The 24,025-nt window shown below is 38.2% G+C and overlaps 1 protein-coding gene and 1 long non-coding RNA gene across 3 annotated transcripts in view; one reads left to right on the top strand and one right to left on the bottom strand.

Moving 5' to 3' along the window:
• The window catches only part of ENPP3 (ectonucleotide pyrophosphatase/phosphodiesterase 3), a 70,062-nt gene extending 51,172 nt beyond the window's left edge, over nucleotides 1–18,890 (bottom strand). Inside the window, exons 1-6 of the mRNA XM_029944422.1 lie at nucleotides 18,813–18,890; nucleotides 15,414–15,489; nucleotides 10,800–10,922; nucleotides 8,931–9,056; nucleotides 6,424–6,484; nucleotides 4,893–4,990 (exon numbers count right to left, since the gene is read on the bottom strand). Of these exons, the coding sequence (XP_029800282.1) occupies nucleotides 4,893–4,990; nucleotides 6,424–6,484; nucleotides 8,931–9,056; nucleotides 10,800–10,922; nucleotides 15,414–15,489; nucleotides 18,813–18,890 (562 nt within the window). The remainder of the gene's footprint in view (nucleotides 1–4,892; nucleotides 4,991–6,423; nucleotides 6,485–8,930; nucleotides 9,057–10,799; nucleotides 10,923–15,413; nucleotides 15,490–18,812) is intronic.
• Nucleotides 4,150–10,208, top strand: LOC115296027. 2 transcript variants are annotated; one of them, XR_003910694.1, is made up of 5 exons: nucleotides 4,150–4,195; nucleotides 4,356–4,417; nucleotides 5,819–5,963; nucleotides 8,939–9,097; nucleotides 9,974–10,208. It is a non-coding gene; the product is annotated as an uncharacterized LOC115296027 (long non-coding RNA). The 2 variants fall into 2 exon arrangements; XR_003910693.1 differs by lacking the exons at nucleotides 8,939–9,097; nucleotides 9,974–10,208 and adding an exon at nucleotides 6,981–7,068.
• Nucleotides 18,891–24,025: the final 5,135 nt, after the last annotated feature.

The raw sequence follows: 24,025 nt of genomic DNA, 5'->3' as shown, positions 1-24,025 counted from the left end.
TCATACTTAATCTGAGAATGATAACATTTACTATTGTTAAGGAGTCATATGATAAGAAAATAAAATAAGTTCCAATTCCCTTATAATTAAATGAATTTAAGTAGGGGAAAAGCATACAATAAACTGAAATATTAAAGTCAGTTTCTGTTTTTATTTCCTTCAAACACGGGTAATGTAACCAAATCCTTAAATGCCTTTAAGCATGAAGTATAAAATAAAATACAAGCTAAACGACCAGTGATGTAAAAACATGACATCAGTTGGGATGCCCCAAGTAGGACACACCGATGGCCTATCTGTGACTCATGCTACCATTTTGGATCACCTGCCTTTGAACAAGAGCTGTTGTAGAACAGCTCACAGAAAGCAAACTCTTCTACCATTGTTTCTTCCAGAACTTAATAATCTAAATTAGAAAAGAGAAATTCTGGGAAGACACACAAGAAACCAATGAGAGTAGATGCTTCTGTAGAGATAAAACTAGAAAGACATTTTTTGTTGGTTGGTTGGTTGGTTGTTGTTATTCTACTATATACATTTAATATCGTTTTTTAAAGTTTATCATTTGTGTATTTTACTTTTTAAAGGACTTTTTCAAAAAGGAAGTACCAACCAAAAAAATCTGAAAACATAAATGGAATAAACACATATTCTATAAACTATAAACCCTAAGAAAGAACAGAAAACTAATGGGTAGTAGGTTAAACAGCTGACAGACACAGCAAAGGCAGTATTAGGATGGAAGTGTATAGCAACAAACACCTACATTAAAAAAGAAATTTTACATAAACAACCTAACTTTACACCTCAAGGAAGAAGAAAAGGAACAAACTAATCCAAAGTTAGCAGAAGGAAGTAAAAAATACAGCTTATGGCAGACATAAATGAAATAAAGAATAGAAATATACTTATAAAAATCAAAAAAATTAAAGTTGGTTTTTTGAAAAAATAAAATTAACAAACCTTTAGCTGGACTACACCTTCAACAGAGAAAAGCCTCGGATTAGAAGGCATTGCTCATGAACTCTACCAAACATTTAAAGATGAATTAATGCGTGGGGTGCCTGGGTGGTTCAGTCAGTTAAGGGTCCAATTTGAGTTCAAGTCATGATCTTATGGTTTGTGAGTTTGAGCCCTGGATCAGGCTTTCTGCTGCCAGTGTCCGCACAGAGCCCACTTCAGATCCTGTCTCCTCTCTCTGCCCCCCATCCCCCATGCATGCTCTTCTCTCTCTCCCTCCCCCTCTCTCTCTCAAAAGTAAACATTCATATTAAAAAAAAGAAGAAGAAATGGCAATCATTCTTAAACTCTTCCAAAAACCTGAAGAGAAGAAAACCATTCCATTTTATGAAGACAGCATTTACCCTGATACCAAAACCAGACAGACACCACAAGAAAAGGAAACTAAAGGACAATATCCCTGATGAACATTGATGAAAAAATCTTCAACAAAATAATAGGAAACTGGATTCAGCAACACATTAAAAGAATCAGACACCATAACCAAGTGAGATTTGCCCCTGGGATAAAAGATGGCTCAACATATGAAAATCAATTAATGTGATATACCTCATTAATAAAATACAGGGTAAAAATCATGTGATCATCTAAATAGACGCAGAAAGGGCATTATACTCAACAGTGAAAAACTGAGAGCTTCTCCAGTAAGATTAGGAACTAAGCAAGGACCCTTTCATACACCATAAACAATAACTAACCCAAAATGAACTAAAGACTCAAATGTCTTAAAGAAAAGAGGAGGAAAGATTTATGATGTTGGTCTTAGTAATGATTTCATGAATATGACACCAAAAACTGAAGCAACAAAAGCAAAAATAAATGAATGGGACCAATCAAACTAAGAAGCTTCTGTATGCAAAAGGGAACCCATAAACAGAAACAACATATAGAATGAAAGAAAATATTTACAAACCATGTATCTGGTAAGGAGTTGATTTCTAAAATACACAATAAATTCTTACAACTCAATTGAAAAAACTAATAACCTATTTAAAAATGAGCTAAGGATTTGAATAGATATTTCTCTGAAGAAGACCTACAAATGACCAATATGTACAAGATGACCAATGTCATTAAACATCAGGAAAATGCAAGTCAAAGCCACAATGAGATATCACTGCACACTTGTTAGGATGACTATTATCAGAAACACAAAAGATACATGTTAGTGAGGATATGGAGAAATTGCAACACTTGTGCTCTGACAGTGAGGACACAAAACAGTACAGCTAGTGTAGAAAACAGTATGGAGGTTCCTCAAGTAATTAAAAATACAACTACCATATGATCCAGTAATTCTACTTCCGGATATTTATCTAAAGGAATTGAGATTGAGTTCTTAAAGAGATATTAACCTTCCCATGTTCAATGCAATACTATTCATAACAATCAAGATGTAAAAACAACCTAAATGTCCACCATCAGATAAATGGATTTTTAAATGGTATATATTTGCAATGCAATTTGATTTGGCCTTAAAAAATGCAACCATATAAATGAACCTTGAGGACATTAAATGAAATAAGCCTGTCACAGAAAGACAAATACAAATCATTCCACTTTTATGAGTTATCTAAGAAAGTCAAGGTCATAGAAACAAAGAATAGAATGGTGGTTTCCAAATTCTGAGGGGAAGGAAAAAATGGAGAGTTGCTAACCAATGGGTATAAAATTTCACTGACACAAGATGAATAAATTCTAGGGATCTGCTGTACAACATTGAGCTTATAGATAACAGTATTTCATTATACACTTAAAAGTCTGTTAAGTGGTTGTATCTTTTGTTAAGTCTTTTTACCACAATAAAATTAAAAAGAAGAAAGAGGAAGAGGAGAAGCTGAAGGAGGAGGAGGAGGAGGAGGCAGACAGCAAATGGCATCTGCTGTGGAGAATTTAAGAATTCTATTGTTTGTGAATGTAAACCCTGCTAACTAACTCTAACCTTCAAAAGTCTACACAAGTAGTGCCTGCCATATACACTTGTTACTACTAGTCTTAATCTATCCCAAGTTTCCTACCTAACTTTCCAGGGAGCCTGACTTGTAGTGCAAATCAAATCACTTATGTCACCTGATAGTTTCCTGTTCTTGGGCCTGACACTTTTTTTTCTGTCCCCACCCACACTTAGACAAAATAATGACCTTGTCCTCTCACTAGAATTGAGTCTGAGTTCTTTTAAGCCACCAGTGTGACTCACTGTGCTGTGGTATTAGTTCATGTTCAGTTTCCATGACCATTGTCACCCAACCCAGGCAGCTTGTTGGGATACTGGAGATGGGGTTCTAGACTTCTTTAAAGTAATGTCTGTTGTCACATATATCACCTCAAACCTACCTTTCCTAGGAAGTCTGAATCCTAAATCCTATCACATCAATTCTTAATCAGGCCTCCTGAAAACTAACAGCCCATTTTGCCTTGGTAGAACTAGTTAGTAATGTCTACATTAAAGAATCAAATGTCTGCATGACTTAAAAAAATACATATTAGACTTTAAAAAGGGAACATTCTCAATGACCCAACATTTCATTGGTCTCATTTCCAACCCTGAGTGGGATGTGCAAATCAAATAATTCCACTTCAAAAGGGATTCAGTTCAGCCTGGCTAGCTAAGTTCCCTTTTGGATACAGAATTTGATATCCAGATTATCAAGGATGATGCAGATAAGGAAATAGAAACTGGGAAGTGTTCATTAGTTTTTCAGGCCAAAGTAACTCAGCAGTTATATGACAAGTCCTGAACTTGAAGTCAATTGTGTCAGAGCCCCAAACTCTCAATGTCTGTGCAATAGGTCTCCTCAGAGAATAAGAAAAAAGCTGAACTGACAAAGTAACTTGTGTTGTAGGGGGAAGCAGTTCATCTTTCTATAGTCATGGAATTTTAGAGCTGGAATTAACAGTAGAATTTCTTAGAGCTGATTCTTACACTTTACAAATGAGGAAACTAACACCCAGATAAGGTAATTGACTTACTCGGGCTCAAACAGAAATAATTTGGAAAAAAATAAAAACAGAACACTAGTAAAATTGTGATAAACTTTGAGAACCTTAGAGACAAAAGAATGTCTAGTAGAAGGGGGAAGAAAGAAAGGAATTGCCAGAATTGTGAAGAATATAGACTCTAGAACCAACCCTCTGGTTGGAACCATGTTCTGATACTTCTTGTCTCTGTCCATAGGTACTTAATTTCTCTTAACTAATAACTTTATAAAATTGTATGAAGGCCAAGTATTCTAAAGAGAAGTGTGACATCCTGATAAAGATGATAATAGGAACAATAATTATAGTCATAGCTTAAAACCATTCAGTGTGTACTAACTACATTTATATTCTCACAGTATTTGCATCAGGTAGGAAGTGACCATTTTAAAACTGGAGAGAACAAGCACCAAGAGGTGAGGTAAGTTTGCCTGAGGTCTCCCAGCTAATTAGGGGTGGAACCAGTTTCCAGGCAGTTTCATTCCAGAACCGGACAGAGATACCAGACTTTTTGCCTTCTGGAGTGTTGGTATGTGCTGGCTCTGTTCTGCCACTCAGGCTCCTTCAGGATCGTGTCCTGGCTGGTCATATTCTTGTTGCTAAGACCCAGAACCCGAGTGTGAGAAACACTGCTTTTGAGACAGTATATGTGAGCAGATTTCCAGAGGATAGAGGTTATATTCAAATACAAAACAAACCACAACAAACAAATAAAAAGATGAGCATGCTACAAAAAAGAGGAGGAGCCAATGGTATGAAACTAGGTATCATGAGTGGAAAGTCCTCAGGATCTCCAGAGGACCTGGGAGAAGACAAACTAAGGTAAGTGTAAGTGTCCACAGGTTGGCTAACTAGGGTCCTCATTGTTTGTGTGCCTGTGGTTGCAAAGGACTTACTCAGTTTATGAATATTAGGTAGGAGAGTATCCCAGGTCTGCAAATATTCAGCTCTAAATCCATCCATGGAAAACAAAATAACTGGCGGCAATTCAAATCTGAAAATGGAAAACAGAATTAGTCCATTTTTTTATTGTAAAACAGAGACTGTACTACTTACAATTCCCCAAATTAGAATGTGCTTATAAAGTACATTAAGAAAATGATCCTGTTTTTTTCTTTCTCTTTTTAAAGATTTATTTTTTAATGTTTTTTTATTTTGAGAAAGAGCGAGACAGTATGAGTAGGGGAGGGGCAAAGAGAGAGGGAAAGAGAGAGAATCTTAAGCAGGCTCTGCACTGATGATGATGTTGACTTAATTCTCACAAGAAATCTTCTGAACTTGGCATTATTATTGTTATTGTTATTATTATTACTATTATTTTAAATTTTATTTATTTTTGAGAGAAAGAGAGACAGAGCTCAAGTCAGGTAAAGCAGAGAGAGAGGGAGACATAGAATCCAAAGCAGGCTCCAGGCTCTGAGCTGTCAGCACAGAGCCTGATGTGAGGCTTGAACTCCTGAACTGCAAGATCATGAGCTGAGCCAAAGTTGGACGCTTACCCAACTGAGCCACCCAGCTGCCCCTCTACTATGATTTTATAGATAAAGTTCAGAGAAGTGACTCGTGCAAAGTCTCAGGGGCAAGAACAAGACTCAAATATCCTTTTTACTCTAAATGGTTGGCTTTTCTACCCAGAAACTGCTTAACAGAGCAACTGGATCTGAGGACTGGGGTAAACTAAAGTGGCATAGTACAAAAACAGACATTACCCACACACATTTTTTAAAGAAAATAATGCTATCTAAAAATGACTCCACCAATTCTTCCCATACCCAAGTATTCCTTTTTTCTTCTACCTCATCATCTTCTTCCCACTGCTTAGGCCAGAAGCATGAAGTAGGTGAAAGGCAAAGGGGGCCACAGGAGAGGAAATCCACCCTGACTGGGACGTGATGTGGGCATGTTTCCAAGACTGGAAAAGTCCAGGAGGTGCCATCGCAAATGTGTGGGGGAGATGCACGAGAGGGGTGAGTGAGAGGTTTTACCTCACATGTTCATCAGACATGCACACATGACAGAGTCCTCCTCATCCTTCAAGGCTTACCTTTCCTTGTGAGGCCTTCCATAGGCAAACCTCTTCCCTTCCCTCAGTAAGTATAAATTCGAGGTACCAGCATGTCAATAGAAAAGAGTTCTGGCTGGAGTACTTCAGATCTAAATTCCAGTCCTGACCATAGGACCTTGGGAATGTTAGTATGTAACACTTCAACAAGCCTTTTTTAGTCATTGTTGTAAGACATGAATATAAAAAATTAATTTAAATGTGCTTTGTAAACAAAAATCTGAGTTTGAAGTCACAAGAATTATCATTGTTTCTTAACTTTATTGTTTCAAAATATAAATATAGTGGAGGAAATTCCACCCTGAGTCTCATCTACATTTCATGCGCCATCTGCTAAAGAGAATAAAAAGTCCCCTTATTCTCACCCTTCTGGACACTGAGACTGCTGGGCTGTGCCACACTCTTCTTTCACCCATGGGGTTTTTCCTAAAAAGACATAAGATCAAAATCTTTAGACAACAGCATAACAAAGAGAAACAAATGTCCAATGACCTTGATCTTTCCAAACTACTTAGTTCATGTTATTCCAATGACTCAACTCTTCCAGAACATGGTAAGTGCTATTCCATGTGGTGAAAAGGTCAGTGTGTCCAGATATTTGCACAGAATGAATACCAAGAAACTCATCTTTACCAAGAAGAACAAAGGAGATTCATTAAACTGGAAAGGGACAATTAGAAAACATGAGTTTAATAAGTACAGCTATACCATCTAAAGAAAGGAGAAAAGAAATCATGATGGGGATGGGGGGTGGGTAGAATCAGCCAATGAGAATAACTGATATCAATTGGGGAAAACTGAACAAAAATCTTAACTAAAAATATTTGACTTAATAATGTCTGTTTATAGAACATTCCAGCTAGTTAATGAAGTAGAAATGGTAAGGCATAAATGTCATCACTTGCACTCTTGATGGATATAGGCAATGATCATCAATGGCTAACATCCCAGGAAATGCGAGAAGCAGTCAAGATGTGCCTCTTGGAAGTAATACCACCATCTACAGAGTATACTTGCAAAATAAATAAACAAATAAATTGCACCTGATTCTAAACAGTCGTCTGAGTCTGATTCTAACTACCAATTTCCAGGAAATGAGATGAAAAGCTGCGTAAGTCACAGGAGATGCAGTCTACAAAGCTCAGACCGGAAAACTCTGTAGAACAAATGGCTTCTTTACTGCAACATGTAAATTGCAAAGGGAAAAAAAGAAAGAGAAGCTACTTTTAAAGGACTTGAAATATATCAGACACTTGCAATGTCTACAATCTATGTGGATCCTACTTTAGACACTCTTTTTTAAAAATGTTATGAAACAAGCCAAAAAATAAGAACAGTGAATATTTGATGACAATAAACAATTGATATTTTTTATAATATCATTATTATATTTATAATGTAATAATTTTTATATAATTTGCTAAATACTTTTAGATATATTACTCTGACATGTTAACATTATATTTATCACATTATATCACTATATTTATGTGCTTTTATCTTTTTGAAAATTATACTTTGTCAAGATGAGACAAGATTGGCCATGAGTTGATAATATTTGAAGCTAGGTGCTGGACATATGTGGAAATCACTATACTATTCTCTTCTGTAAATATGTTAGAAATTTATCATAAAATCTTTAAAATTCTAAATTTAAAATGTAAGAGTAATTGACTGGTTTCTTCCAAAATTATTCAAATGCCTTCAAACTACTGCTTAAAGATTTAATTTGAAAAAATCATGCAATCTCTTTAAACACAGTGTTGAATCCTTTCAGTAAGAACACATTTACATTTATTTTGGAAAAAAAATGATTAAATTAACTCCATCTAATACCCAATTAGTGGTGGTGGTAAACTTCAACACTGCTTAAACAAGTATTTTTGTTTCTATTAAATTTGAACAATATTGTGCAAGGAATTCAGCAGGATGTTTTATCATATGACCTGAGGATCAGTCTTGAGATAAAAAGTTAAGAGTTATATATTTGGGGTAGAAGGTGGGAAAATATGGAGGTCAGAGGCAGTGCAGTTAGTGAGCTTATAGAATAAGCAAGCAAGAAATTATGCTTGCCTTTGTGAACATAGCAGAATTTTTAATGACACAATATTAAATGTCAAACAATAGTCATTTGAAAAAGAAGTTACCATTTCGGGCTTTTATTTTTCCTTTTTTAGTTGATTTTCCATTACATTTTGTAATAAAAACAGATTCGTCCATTAGTGTGAAACTTGTTGTCTAAGAGATTATAGTTAATGTTTCTACTATAACATCTTCCTCCTCCTATCCCTCCTATTTTTATGAAAAAATGCTATGTGTTTACGTGCATTTTTCATAAATTTCATTAGGTGTTTAGACAGATTGGTAATTTAAAAAAAAATCTGCAGTATTTCACTGACAGCTGGAATCAGGAGTTGAACCTGTATCCTTGGTTCTGCATTAACTTCTGACGGTCCTTAATCAGTAATTTAACCACTCAGGATACAGTCGTTTCAACAGTAACACTGGTTTGGTTTAACAGACTGAAATACAAGCCAGATAATCTCTCTTCTCATGTTTTAACATTAGGATCTGCCATCCGGTGTCTCAAACCACAGATATTTCTATCATAGTCATCAGACTAGAGAAGACCTTGTCTTACGGAGGAATACGGAACTTTCAACATTCTCTTCTTTTCTGTAGTATCTATGTTATGAGCTCCCTCTCTCTGTAGCACACAGGCCACATATCTTGCCACAGTAAATGCACTGATCGTTTCTCCTACATGGAGTAGCTCAAGGTTCTCTGACATTTTAATTTATGCAGCCTAGACCAGTCAGCTCCGGGGATCACTGAACCCGCAGAGGCAAATGGTTCAATCTCCTCTGCTTACCTTGACAGACACTGCTATAGTCAGCACAGCAGTCTCTCCTCTGCAGACAATCATCTGAACAGGAGCAGAGGCTGGACTCTAATCTCGTCTCCCCACAACGAAATCTATTGCATGTCCATATTCGAGCTGCAAAATTACACAGTTCAGTTGCCAGCATATAACTTCTGGTAAGTACCCAATATCAATTTCATGCATTTATCTGTGTATTGCCGGACAGTCAAATTCATGGCTTATCTGCATTAATAAATGATAATATGTAATACAAACAAGGGGCAATCCACCACTTTACTTCATTTGGCACAGGTGCAGCCCTTCAAGCGGCAGCTGGTCTACCTGCTGGTCTACCTAGCAGATACGCCTCTGCTTTTGGAGAAACTCTCAACACTGGCTCTATCCCCACCCAAAAGTAGGAGTTCCCAACGGTGATGAACCGCTACCCCTGATTGATTGTTGCCACCCAAGAGCAGTTCTGTTTAAGGACAGGCAGCAAGGAAGAGGCAGGGACAACAGAAGTAACAGGAACACGGTCAGGTCTGTAAGAATGTAGGCAGGTCAGGGCGCCTCCCAGCTGAGAGTGACAGAAGTGGTGAATGAGCCACCGCTGTGCCCCTGCTATTGTCGCAGGCTATGTGCTCAGTATGACGTCAGTGTAAGTAAACCCCTGTGCTAAAAACGGCAAGAGGCAGTACTGTGGTTGTTTCCTAGTGCCACCTGCTAGGAATCAGTGTCTAAAATCAATATCAGCCCTGGGCTTAGACAAATGCATTGAAAGGGTGACTGCTGTGTGCTTCCGTTGTGCACAGAGTTCTTCATTGCCTGTTATTTGTGATTTACTTAAAAATGATTTAGAGAGATTAAGTAAAGGAAATACACATCTTATCTACAGTAGGTTATCCCTTCCTCTTGCCCTTTTCAGGAAGCATAATGTAAGGAGTTGTGTAATTCTAATCTTTATTCTCCTTGAATCACTAACCACCCCCATGCACACATGCCTTCACTGATTTCTTAAAAATTAAACATTGTGAACTGTTTCTTCTCACCAGAAAGTTCTGTTTTACAAATTGTGTTCTGTGGAGAACTGGAATCAGAATCACTAAGAATCACCAGATTTCCAAGTAAGTCTTGTGCATCCTGAAATCTGAGAGCCACTGCCAATGAAACTAAATAAGATGATTAACTCGAATCATAGTGAAACTCCACTGTGACATATGTACTCCATGCAATGTGTACAGCATCTTGTCTGCTAGAGACTAGTACTCCTCAACCTCAATAAAATCAAGTGTGGACTCTCTGTTTAGTACTGTAAAGGGGGGAGGGGATGGTAATCATAGATCCGGTACACAAGCTGTTACAGGTTGAATAATGTCCCCACAAAATGTTAGAGTCCTAGCCCCCAATGCCATGAATGTGACCTTGCTTAGAAAAAGATCTCTGTAGACACTCAAGTTAAAATGAGATCCTTAGAGTGGGCCCTATCCAGTGTGACTGGTATTCTTATAAAAAGGAGAAAGTTAGACATGAACTCACACACAGAGAAGACTGTGAAGACTCAAGAGAACTCTCAGTGAAGACAGAGGCAGAGTTTGAGTTTATGAGACCACAGGCCAATAACTACACGTGACTGCCAGCAACCCACCAGTTAGGACAGGGGCAAGGAACACTTTCTCCCTCACAGCCCTTAGAAAAAGCCAACCTTCATAACACCCATATTTTGGCTTTCCAGTCTCTAGAATTGTGAGAAAATGAAATTCTGTGGGTTAAGCACCACCCCCTTCCCAGTCTCTGTTATGGCAGCCCTAGCAAACTGGACCTGCGTTATAAGATAGCACAACCAACACGTTACAGTGAACTTATCCTCAGAGTCCATACTTGATTCCACACAGGTGTCTTCAAAATCCCAACAGCAGTCACCCCGGTGTTTACATTCCGTATCACACCGGCAGCTCTCCAGCCCTCTGTATGAAGAATCAAAGCATTTCTTCCTGCAGCTGCCTGTAGAGTGGAGGAAATGAAAAAACCAGTGCTTAGAAGTTAGCCAATATCTCAGAGCTAAGTGGTAGAAGCACACAGAAGAGATACCTAATGCAGACTAGGTCAGATAAACAGGTATTTTGTTATTGTGCTGTATGATTCATCAGTGCAAAGTGATAAATAATAAGCAATTTCCCCCCAGGACTCCAGAGAGGTTCTAGACTCAGAAATACCAGGTACCATTAGGTGAAGGTAAGAGGGACAGGCAGAGGCTAAATACAGTGGAACTGTATTTCCACTACTACAGTGGAACTGGTTGAAAGTCTGCAGATGGAACAGCAACTATCCACCCCACGTCCATCTTCAAATTGAAGGCTCACATCTGGAGAAATTTAGGAAAAGTAGCTTTCATCACCGAGGCAGACACAGAGGACACCTACGAGGAGAAAAGAGGAACAAGCCATACTCACAAACATGAACAGATGGTTACCAGACATTTAAGAAAAGCAAGATAATATCCAACATAAAAACACAGACCAAAGCAAACAAGAAAAAAAAAAAGGAAAGGAAAGGAAAAAAAAATTTGACTGAAAAGGAAACAATGCAAGGAACAGAAGAGTTAAACATGGTGAGATTCTCTGAAGAGCAACATTGTATCCATGAAATGAGAAAGAAAGCTTTACGGGCACCTGGGTGGCTCAGTCGGTTAAGCATCCGACTTTAGCTCTGATCATGATCTCACAGTTTGTGAGTTCGAGCCTGGCTGTCAGCTCAGAGCCTGGAGCCTGCTTTAGATTCTGTGTCTCCCTCCCTCTCTGCCCCTCCCCTACTTGTGCTCTGCCTCTCTCTGTCTCTCAAAAATAAAAGTCATAATTTAAAAAAGAGAAATAGGGGCACCGAGGTGGCTCAGTTGGTTAAACCTCCAACTTCGGCTCAGGTCAGATCTCACGTTCCTGGGTTCGAGCCCCGCATCAGGCTCTGTGCTGACAGCTAGCTCAGAGCCTGGAGCCTGCTTCCGGTTCTGTGTCTCCTTCTCTCTCTGCCCCTCCCCCTCTCATGCTCTGTCTCTCTCTGTATCAAAAATAAAATAAAACATTAAAAAAATTTTTTTAAAAAAGAGAAATAACATTCTTGGAATAAAAACATGAGAGCAGTGATGAAAAATTCAATCGAGGGCAGAATTATGGTTCCCAAGACAATCCTTCCTCAAGACTGAATATGCGACACTGTTTTTACATGGCAAAGAGACATTGCAGATCTAATTACGCCTATTACTTAGTTGACCTTAAACAGGATGGTGGTACCTAAAAGTGAAAACAAAGAAAGTGGAGATGATATTATTAAAGAATTCACATTATTAAATTTCCCAGAACTGAAAAGCTTAAATTATTACATCAATGCAATTATTACATTAAATTATTACATTTCCCAAGGCAAAACTCACACCAGGAGGTCAACAGGAATAAAGAGATCTTGAAAGCTCACAGAAAAAAAAAATCATAAGGAATAAAACCTAGAAGACAGGAAAGTGATGTCTTCATATTTTTAAAGGAAAATTATGTTCATCTCAGAATTCAATCAATATCTAGCCAAACCATCAAGTCTTAAGGTAGGATGATGGAGATATTTTTAGATAGGTAAGAACTCAAGTTATATCCCTTATGCATCCTATTTTAGGAAGCTACTAAAGATATTCTTTAGCAAAATGAGGAATTAAAACAAAGAGATCCAAAGAATAGAAGATCCAACACAATGGAGAGTCTAGGGAAATACCAACCATATGCCAAACAAAGACAGCAAACAATACAGATCAGAGAAGCAGGACCGAGGAACAAAAACTAAAATAAAAGATACCACTCTATACCTAATTTTACACTGCCAAAAATGAGAGAGCCAGATAATGCCAAGGGTTGGTGGGGATACATGGTAAGAACAGAGTAGGCTGTAGCAGCCATTCTAGGAAGCAAACTGGGACTACTCACCCAAGTTAAAATACAAACCCTAATGATGAGGGAGCTTGGTACACAACACACACACCCAAGTGGAATATGCGTGATATTCCTCGGACACTCCTGGCTACCCAAGAACAAAAGAAAGGGGGTTAAGGGTTTGCCATGGTAATATGGGAAACTCAGGCAAATTAAAAATGAAATTCCCTTACTGCCTACAGCCCACTGACAAGTCCTTGAGACCAGCAGAGCGGCCTCCCTCTAGGAGCTCAGCTGCCTCAAGGATGACACTTTACTAGGGGCAAAAGGGAACGTTGGATTAACATTATCCCAACCTTGAGGATCCTGTAAGTCTACTTCCTTTATCCCAACTGCCCCAAGATGTATGCTGGCAATCATACTCCAAGCTTATGGCCCCCTGATATATATTTAAATGGTCTTATGACTGAAGTGTTTAAAAATAGTAATAAATGGCATTTTCCTAGAAACAGCTAGCCCTTCCAGGTCCTGGAAACCTTGCTTCCAAAATTTCTTAGAGAATTACTTTATCCTTGACCCCCTCCCAGCTTCAGGGTATATAGTAAATGAGTTACCTGATAGGATCTCAGTACAGCTCTTCCTGCCCATTGGTCCTGTCCCCATGCTCTAATAAATTCACCTTTTTGCACCAAAGACATCTTCAAGAATTCTTCCTTGGCCATCAGCTCTGGACCTCACCAACACCCCTCCCATCGCCCCAAAACTTCATCACTAAGACCCAGGAATTCTATTCCTGGTAGATAATGAAGAAATCTCACACAAGTCCATAAGGGAACCTACAGGACATAATGTGGTGTAAAGGAGCTAAAGTCAATCAGGCACTGGGGGAGGGCAAAGGTGAAATAGTAAATTAGATACATGGTAAAGGTACTAAGTAGTAAATAGATAGATGCAGCATAACAATGTAGATTGATCTTAAGAAACATTCAGTGAAAAAGCAACCCAAAAAGTGTTTATACCATTTATATAAAAGGCCTTACATTTTTTTAAAAAATATTTTTTAATGCTTATTTACTTCTGAGAGAGAGAGAGACAGAGTGTGAGTGGAGGAGGGGCAGAGAGAGAGAGGGAGAACAGAATCTGAAGCAGGCTCCAGGCTCTTGAGCTGTCAGCACAGAGCCTGACGCGGGGCTTGAACCCATGAGCCATGAGATCATGATCTGAGCTGAAGCCGAACGCTTAACCGACTGAGCCATCCAGGCATCCCAAAGGCCTTATATTTTTATATTCACTAGCCTACTTTGAAACATTTTCTGCACATGGCTTCTAGGAAACAACAATCACCTGACTTTCCTCCCGCATTCCTGACAAACTCTTCCTAGGCTTCATCTGTGGGTTTTCCCCCACTTCATGTATCCAGTTGTTGGGTGTTTTTTTTTTCACATTGGCTCTCTCTTTTTTTTCTTTTATAGTTTATTGTCAAGTTGGTTTCCATATAACACCCAGTGCTCATCCCAACAAGTGCCCTCCTCCATGCCCATCACCCATTTTCCCCTGTCTCCCACTCCCATCAACCCTCAGTTTGTTCTCAGTATTTAAGAGTCTCTATGGTTTGCCTCCTTCTCTGTCCTTAACTATTTCTTTCCCTTTCCCCTCCCCCATGGTCCTCTGTTAAGTTTCTCCTGTTACACTTATGACTGAAAACATTTGGTATCTGTCCTTCTCTGCCTGACTTATTTCACTTAGCATGACACCCTCGAGTTCCATCCACTTTGCTACAAATGGCCAGATTTCATTCTTCCTCATTGCCGTGTAGTATTCCATTGTATATAAAAACCACATCTTCTTGATCCGTTCATCAGTTAATGGACATTTCTTCCATGATGTGGCTCCTGCATCCAATTTTTTAAGGTTAGTGTGTTCCAGTCACATTGCTTTAAATCCCACATATGATGCTGATAACTGCCTCATTGCATCTCCATCTAGAACTTCCCTTCAAAAGATAGCCTCATATATCCAACTGCCTTCTTGGCTTTTCCACTCAGACATCCAGTAGATATTTCAAATTTAACGTGTCCAAAAATGTCCTGATTATTCTCCCCAAACCAGCTTCTTCTATAGTGTTTCCCATCTCAGTTATGGGAATTCTGTATTTCCAGATGTTCATATTAAAAATCTTGAGGTCATTCTTCTCTCTTTCTCCATATCCATTCTGTCAATAAAATCTGTCTACCACATCGAAAGATACCCAGCATCTAAACATTAGGTGCTGAGACAGAAGCAGTCTTTGATCCAGTTATCAAACCCTCTATGAAGGCCAGGACAAATAAGGGGAAAATACAGGAATGATATGAACCTCAAAGGAGCAAGGGGTGAGGGCAAAAGAGTGAAGTCCAGAAATGACACTGGATAATGCTAACCACAGACGTGGGCTCCTGATAAGTGCGATGTGGGAGAAGGAAAAGCCTTGGAGAAGCGTGCTGCATGCCCGGGGCGGGGCTCCAGAGAGGGGACAGTCTCAGTGGTGAAGGTGACGAGAAACGGGAAATCAGGAAACGTGTTGAGAAAACACTGAGGGGGATACCTTGTTCTTCTTGTCGCCTGAGTCCAAGCCCGAGGCCCAATCCAAGTGACACAATCACCAGCAATGTAAGAAGAACCTATTTTTTTAAAAACAGGAAAAGTGACCTTTACAATTCTTTTAAAATGTACAAAGGTACAATGTTACCCCCCTCTGTCAGTGAATCTTAAAGGCACACAGCATGCTAGTTACTCATATTACCAGATCCAACAGTGACCTAGGAAGGTATATTTTCAAATGCTTGAAAATAAGAAAGCTTTGAGAACAAGCTTAAAATCCTATTTATTGCAGATCGTTAAACTCAAATGTATCAGTCCTGGTTTAGCTTAACCCCAGATTGAGTTAAAGTATGAATAAAACCGTGGGAGTCATTTACCTTTGCCCATTTCTCATTCTTAACTGGGTACCTGTTTGGAGATCATTTATCTAAGAGCATTCCTGAATTGTGAAATCGTTATCTACCTCATTCCTAGGGAGCAGGGGATTCCCTCCTCCCCAGCTCTGTCCTATGGAGGGGAATGAGAATATTTAACACATAAAAATACAGTATTCAAATAATTAACTGGCAAGTGATCTGCTTTGATCTATAGCTCAGACAAATTATGTGGAAGTTCTGTGGCCAAAGATTGTGTGTGTCACTCATTATCACTACTGCTGACAAGGTTCTTCAGCGTAGTGGACTTTATGCTATGACTAGAATTAAACTGTGATATAATTGCAGAGAATTGTTCCCACTGACCTTTTTCCCCACCCAATAAGTCCAATGATAAGCATGCTGGATGACAGAGCTTGAAAAATATGTATTGCCATAAAATATATACACACAACAGACACATGAATTACTTAGGAATGCATTTTAAAACACCAATAACCTTTGTAACAGCTTTTTAAAGGAATCACTTTCATAAAAACACAATATCAAAATTTGCTTCAATACTAACATAAACCATTGATTTTGTTTTCATTCTGAAAATCAACTGGAAAATTAACATATCTGACTTTTACAACAGAAGTCGATTCAGTGACTGATAAAATATGTTAAAATACTATGAAAACAATTCTTTTTTAAATATTTTATTTTTAAGTAATCTCTATACCTAATGTGGGGCTCAAACTCACAACCCTGAGATTCAGACTCACATGCTCTACGGACTGAACCAGCCGGGCACTCCCTAGGAAAACAAATTCTTACATAAAGTCTGAAACTTAGCCCAAGTTTCAGGGACCTTCCAGCATTCAGTGGACAGAATGGAGAGGGAAAGTGAACATAAATAGCTATTTAATAGCATCACTGGCACTTAGTCCCTTATTATGATGCTCAAAAGCCACATGTGAGCAGGACTAGGAATACAAGGCAGGGAAGAAGTCCTGTGGTAAACCTCATGCATCATAGATTTACGAATTGGTATATTTTGGTTTACACCTTATCATTAGTCTTTTTACCGTTCAAACTTGATAGGAAAATAAACAGCATTTGGCTGTCCTTAGGATGCTCTAGAGCTTTCTCCTGTTAAACCTTAGTGTCTGTTTTTTCAAGACTCTACTTGGTCGTGTATTTTTGGCTTGTTCTCTGCAGTATTCTGTAAGTTCCCTAAAAAGAAGCCTAATTAAAAAAAATTTTTTTTATTTATTTTTGGGAGAGTACAAGTGGGGGGACGGGCAGAGAAAGGGGGCCAGAGGATCTGACAGGCTGACAGCAGTGAGCCCAATAAGAGGCTCAAACTCACAAACCACGAGATAATGACCTGAGCCAAAGTTGGACACCCAACTGACTGAGCCACCAGGCGCCCCAAAGAAGCTTCATTTTTAATCTCATATAATCACTTCCTCTAAATGAGTAATTCTGAATAGCTTCTTGATATTGAGTTGCATATGCATCTTAAATTATTTATGCTAGCTACAAAATGGACAGAGGAGAACTCCAGACTCCAAAATCACCAAGAAGCCAACATTTAGCTTTTAGATAGCTGAATAAAGAGTGCCAGCAACACAGTAGATACATCTAAAAGTTCTTAAATGAAACTTATATTAAAATTTGGAAACAGGGTATTTCAGAAACTGTGATTTTAAAATACTAGGCTTCTATTATACATACTAGTAAACCACTGGAAGGATATAAGAAGGAAAATAAATGATGCACAAAATTTTGCTTTCAAGGAGTTTATAATTTCTTGAATTTATAGATGGAATAAGTCTAATAAATGTCATAAGAGCTAAAAGAGCACTCTAAAGTTCCCAGAAGCGTAATGACTAAATAGAATATCTTGACAGTTTACTTTGTTATAGTTCCTGGGCTCAATGCTTACACACGTTGTTTCATTTACTTCTAGAAACAATGTTTGAGTGACAGAATGGTGGTGACATTAACTAAGGCAGGGAACTTAGGGGAAAATTGCAGCAGGATATATCGGTGTGAGAAATTATGCAGTTGTTTTTGGCTGAAGTTACTGGATGAAGAGCCAGCAAGCAGGCATTTGAAGTCTTGTGACAGAAACTCAGCAAGAGATCAGACCTACTTGAAATTCTTGGTTGAGAATATGACTGTTACAATCATGAAAAGATAAATTTGCCTAAAGAAAAGATATTTAGACAGGGTTTGATGGAATGCTATGTGCAACGTGCAAGAAAGAAGAAAGATAAATCAGCCAAGAATGCAGATAAAGAGAAAAGTCATAAAAATGGGAATATCAATACCATCATGGGAGCAAGGGGAGAGAAGAGTTCAAGACAAGAATGTAACAATACCCATGTATTACTGCTATGGAGACAGAGCAGGAGGAAAGAAAAGAAGGAAAGACTCAAGGAGATGACTTCAGGACAGTGAAAAAAAGCAAGGCAACAGGGAATGGGTGGGTGGTGAGAACACTGGGGCAGTGGAGGCAGCTCCCCTTCCCCAAATATCTGAGAGAGTAATAAAATCAAGGAGAGCTTTTTTTTTTTTTTTTCCAGAACAGAAAAGATCTTAACAGAAAATAAACAAAAACAAAATAGGCAAAAGAGACCATCTTTAGGAGTAAAGAAAACTAGGATAAAAACAACAATCCAACAAAGAATATGACATGAAGTGATTTTTAATTTTTTACTCTGTGGTCTTAAAAATATTCATGCAATAAAATGATGTTTTGGGATGTGATTATCATCATGCTGAAATCAATGCTGCAACGTGTTTTGCCACAAGATTCCAACTTTTTAGAATTGATCAAATGTTAATTTGTTATTCAAATTTTTTAGGCAACATAGGATTCAAAATATTAACTTGGCATCAGAGCTGTCAGAAGAGATAAAACTGAATCCAATCACCTAAAACTTTACACTTAAATAGCAACACAAATGCAAATGGGGAGTTATGCACTTAACATTTATCATAAGACTACAAAGACTAAAATTAAAAACTGTACTTACAATGCAAATTATTTTATATTTCCTAACAGTGTTCTTCTTGACAGGTTCTTCCATGGATAACGTCTGCCTAGACTCCATTAGCTGTATAAACCTGTTTCACTAGACGACAGTAGTACTCCTTCCTTTTTCTAGTCCAGCAAAGAGAAACTGAATGAGTTACACAGCTGTCAGTAACTTTTACATGTTTGGGACGGTCACAGCCCTTTAGTGATTGGACAATCCAAAGAGAGGAAAAAAGGTGTAGTAACAATAGTGTCAAGAGATGAAAGTCCTTTTCCAGGACATTGTGGACAAATATTAACTACTAATCAAAATATATGTACCAAGGATAATATAATAATTAAATTTTAATACAATTTGGTCATTTGTTTTCTTCAAAAAAAAGGCTTTGTTATAGAAATCCAGGGGGTTCCTACATTTGTATAAACTTCATACCATAGTTGAAAATCAACATATTAAAAATGTGCTTTAACCATATAAGAATCCCAAAAGTCTGCTGAATTTATCTAAAGTACTTAATTATATAAGAATTACGTCTTTTCTTTAACAGAGTTCACCATTTGAAATGTTTTCATACATATTATCTCCTGTCAAACTTAACAATATCTCTTAAAATATTTTGTTCCTATTTTGTAGTTGTGTCAAATAAAGGTCTGATTATTCAAATTAAGTTCAATGACTTTTGCCAAGTCACATATTTATTAGATTCCAGAGGTAGAACTGAAATCAAAGTCATCTCCTAACTCCCCAAATTCAAGGTAACTTTCACTAAGCAATTAAACTCCCTCTTTTCTTATTTATGTAGACCAGAGCGTCCTGATACATGCACTTCATGCTGAGAAGGGGTATTGGCTTATAATGAAAGAAATGAATTAATAGCAGTGTAGCCAAAGAGAGTTACAGTAAATGGTGGGTCTAAGCTCTTCCAGCTTAAATGACCTTAAGGCAGTAATTCTCAAAATGTGATTCCCTGGAACCTTAGTCCTATGGTAACCTCCTTGGTGGCAAAAAGTTTGAGAACTCTTTTCTAATATAAAGATTTTTTTTTTTAAATCCTGTAGGCTGCATTATATTTTTTTGGAAAACACTAATCTAAACTATTACAATCTTAAAAGCAGTGGAAAGAAATAGGAAAACAATCTACCCTAACATACAATGACTTATAAATACGAACATTATTTCTGAAAGTCATGTCAAAATCCAATTATCTATTATTGGAGCCCATCTCCTTAAGGAAAAGCTCTGTAGATTAAGATCCATGTTCCTTTTTAAGGGTTTGTGCTGTTCTTTCTCACTCCAAGAGCCCCCCCTCCCAAGTTTACCTTCAGGCCTAATCAGTGGAAGCACCTGCATGAGTTGGTGACACAGAAGAAATGAGTTTTAGAAGAAGATGCCATAGAGAGAACCTAAATCAAGTCCAAAGACTTCTTTACACAGACAACAAAGAAGTAAACAAAACCATGTTTGGATACTTGGCAAACAGTTCCCTGCACCGGATAAACTTAGAAACACCCCGAGTAGTTTTTTAAATTTTCATTTTTATTTTATCAATTCTGAAGCCCAGGCCACTTTAACATAATTAGGATCTTCTGGATTTGGGGCTAAAATACCCTGCCAAGCCATTTTATATGTAGCCAAGTTCAGTGTAAACACATTGCTTTAAGCAGTACATGCACCTTTGAATTCCCTTTTGTAAACATTTATTATGGGTTCTACTTAAACTTGAGGTTTAAGATAAGACAAGAGGACCTCTAGAGCTTGAGTACTTGCCCAAGATCACCTTGGTTAGTGCTATTTCAGAAGTAAAAATTCCACCTGGTCTTGAGACTGCCACTTCAAGGGGGTATTGTTGTCACCATTGCTGCTGTAGAACACAGATTGTAAGAAAGAAAAATCAAGTCTACACCATAATTTGTATCAAAATTAGGAGATTCCTAGGAATTATGGCTTTTATCTAGTCATCTGAAATATAGCTTCAATTTTCCTATGTACACTATGACAATCTCTCTAGTCTGCCTTGCCTCTCAGTAATGGCACTCTTAACTTTTACCTTCCTCTTTGTGATGGTAGTTTTTTTTCTTTTATAGTTTATTGTCAAGTTGGCTTCCATGTAACTCCTAGTGCTTATCCCGACAAGTGCCCTCTCCGTGTCCATCACCTCCCTTCCCTTCTACTCCTTTCTCATCAACCCTCAGTGTGTTCTCAGTATTCAAGAGTCTCTCATGGTTTACCTCCCTCCCTCTCCCCAACTATTTCCCCCTCCCCCTCCCCCATGGTCCTCTGTTAAGTTTCTCCTGTTCCACTTATAAATAAAAACATTTAGTATCTGTCCTTCTCTGCCTGACTTATTTCACTTAGCATGACACCCTCGAGGTCCATCCATGTTGCTATGAATGGCCAGATTTCATTCTTTCTCATGGCCATGTAGTACTCCATTGTATTTATAAACCACATCTTCTTGATCCATTCATCAGTTGATGGACATTTAGGCTCTTTCCATGATTTGGCTATTATTGACAGTGCTGCTATGAACATTGGGGTACATGTGCCCCTATGCATCAGCACTTCTGTATCCCTTGGGTATATCCCTAGCAGGGCTATTGCTGGGTCATAGGGGAGTTCTATTGTTAGTTTTTTGAGGAACCTCCACACTGTTTTCCAGAGCGGCTACACCACCAGTGTAGGAGGGTGCTGGTTTCTCCACATCCTCTGTGATGGTAATTTTGTGTGTCAATTTGGCTAAGCTGTGGTACCCAGTTATTTAACCAAAAGCTAATCTAGGATATTGCCATGATGTTTTTTGTAAACATAGTAATATCTACAATCAATTGACTTTTAAAAAAAGATTACTCTTAATAATATTGGTGGCTTTCCATCCAATCAGTTTGAGGCTAAAAGAACAAGAAATTTTGCCTCAAAATTACATCAGCCCAAGTTTCCAGCCTGTCAGCCTACCCTGCCCTATAATTCGGACTTGCTACCCCCTACAATTCAGTCAATTCCTTTCTCTCCCTCTTCTCTCTCTCTCTCTCTCTCTCTCTCTCTCTCTCTCTCTCTCTCTCTGTGTATATCTTTCTCTGCTTGTCTCCCTCTCCCTCAACCTTCACCTACACCTACACCCTGTTCTGTTTCTCTGGATAATCTTGACTGATAAATCCTTTGAACATCTCACGTTTTTACTTCTTTATAAGACTTTGCCTCATTTTAACCTCTCTTCATTATTTGACCTCCCAGAATCTATTATCTTGGTTTCTGTCTTCCTGATTCTTAACTCTTTGTCTTGATATTTTCTATAGTAATTTGTATACCTTGACTCTAGAATGCTTACCTGGTACTGGTACATTAATTGCACTCAAACACCGCTTGCTGGCACTTTCCATGATGTCACTTGACTCTATACCAGCCTTGTTCAGCAGAAAACCACTGACTCTGGCTCTTTACTTTTGTTTTATAATTCATTACCTCTCCTCATTGCCCAAACTTCCTTCCTCTCTGCTTCTACCCTCATCCTCCATCTTCTTTCAACCCTGAGAACACAAAAACACTAGATAAGGAAGTCAAGTGACCTCTGATAAAGTCTTGCCTCTCTCAGTTAGTGGTTGACTCCTGACATCAAATTCTTCATTTTTAAGGTGATATTGAATTATCTAAAAAGTACTAATTATCTTAGTCCTTCAGATCCTGAAGTGAGTAAACCTCAGGGAATTTGCCTCAGGCACTCACACACAAGTGTAGTAGAGATGTTAGACTGTCCAGTCTCTGGTCATATTTTCTATTATTAGCAATTCCCCTAAATGAATCCTAAACCCCAACCTCTTTTGAATGTCTCAGGTCTTAAAATTTATTCCCAACAGGGGCGTCTGGGTGGCTCAGTTGGGTAAGCATCCAACTTTGGCTCAGATCATGATCTCACCATTCATGAATTCAAGCTCTGTGTCAGTTTCTCCTTCGGATTCTGTGTCTCCCTCTTTCTCTCTCTGTCCCTCCCCCGCTCATGCTCACTCTCTTTCTCTCTCTCTCAAAAATAAATATTTAAAAAAATTCCCAATAATTCACTTGAGCAGTGGACTCTGGCCAAATCCACACCTTCTATGCAACTTAGACTTTGGAATACACTGTCTGGTCACCTGGATCTGATCCTATTACTCTCTAAGTTACTTGAAACTTATAAACCTCTATATTCTTTTTCTCTGTAAAACTTAGAACAATCTGCACCTTCTGGGTTCTGAAAGCTTCACTCTGCAGATTGTAATACTTAATGGCCTAGAACATTTGTGCTCTGAAAGGCGGCTATTATTACATCTCCTACCAGTCATAAATATTTCTCACACTCTACAAGGTCCTCGTGCCCACAGAATTCTGAGAACTTTTCTAAAATCAAAGAAAAGACAGCAGGTATGCTGTTGTCTTGGAAAAGCCCCAGGGCATGCCAACATCAACTTCCTTAAGTCTCATTAACCTGTCCTTCCTGGTTCCAGCACTAGAGCTTTGGTGGTAGTTGAGCAAGACAGATTGGGAAGGTCCAGGGAAACTAGATACACTGGGGGAGGTGGTGACTGCTGAGGCCCAGAGCAGGAAGGAGTCTGTCAAGGTTGAAAGACCTCAAATAACACAATAACAGTGAGGCAGGTGGCCAACTTCAAGGAGGGCCTGTTATATAGAAAAGGCTTTTAAAAACAAAAACAAAAACCTACAGAGAGATTGATGAACATGCCTGGCAAGCAAAAAGCTTGCCTGATAGGCAGTTAGTATAGAAATGCTAGGCTTTGGCAAGTGAAGATCCAGTATTGGAACTGATTCTAGGACTGGAAATCCAGGTAGGGCTGGTGTTAGCAATGCTGAACCAGGGCTGGGAGGCAATATTTTACCTGAAGGTCAAGGCAAAAGATGAGCATGGGCTTTAGGACCCAAGTTTTTGAAACTGAAATATAAGTAAAGTGGCTGGGTTACTAGATATCCAAACGATGACTATGATAAAGTAAAATCAATGCCCATAGCCTGAGATGGATATTTTGCAGTACTATGTGTGGGAAAAGACATTTTCCAAGATCAAACACATAAAATCTCATTGCCAATAAATACAGTTGAACATTTATAATCAACTTGGAGATAGGGAACAGTAATTTTGAACCTCAGTTAAAGAAAACATTTTCTGCTATTATTATATTTTGAATTCTATCAATAAAAATGTGCAAAATTTTATTTAACTTATT

This window comes from Suricata suricatta, chromosome 7 (genome assembly GCF_006229205.1).
Source record: "Suricata suricatta isolate VVHF042 chromosome 7, meerkat_22Aug2017_6uvM2_HiC, whole genome shotgun sequence".
NCBI classification, from domain to species: domain Eukaryota; kingdom Metazoa; phylum Chordata; class Mammalia; order Carnivora; family Herpestidae; genus Suricata; species Suricata suricatta.
Note: the sequence above shows the minus strand (reverse complement) of the source record. Positions and strands in the feature narration are given on the sequence as shown.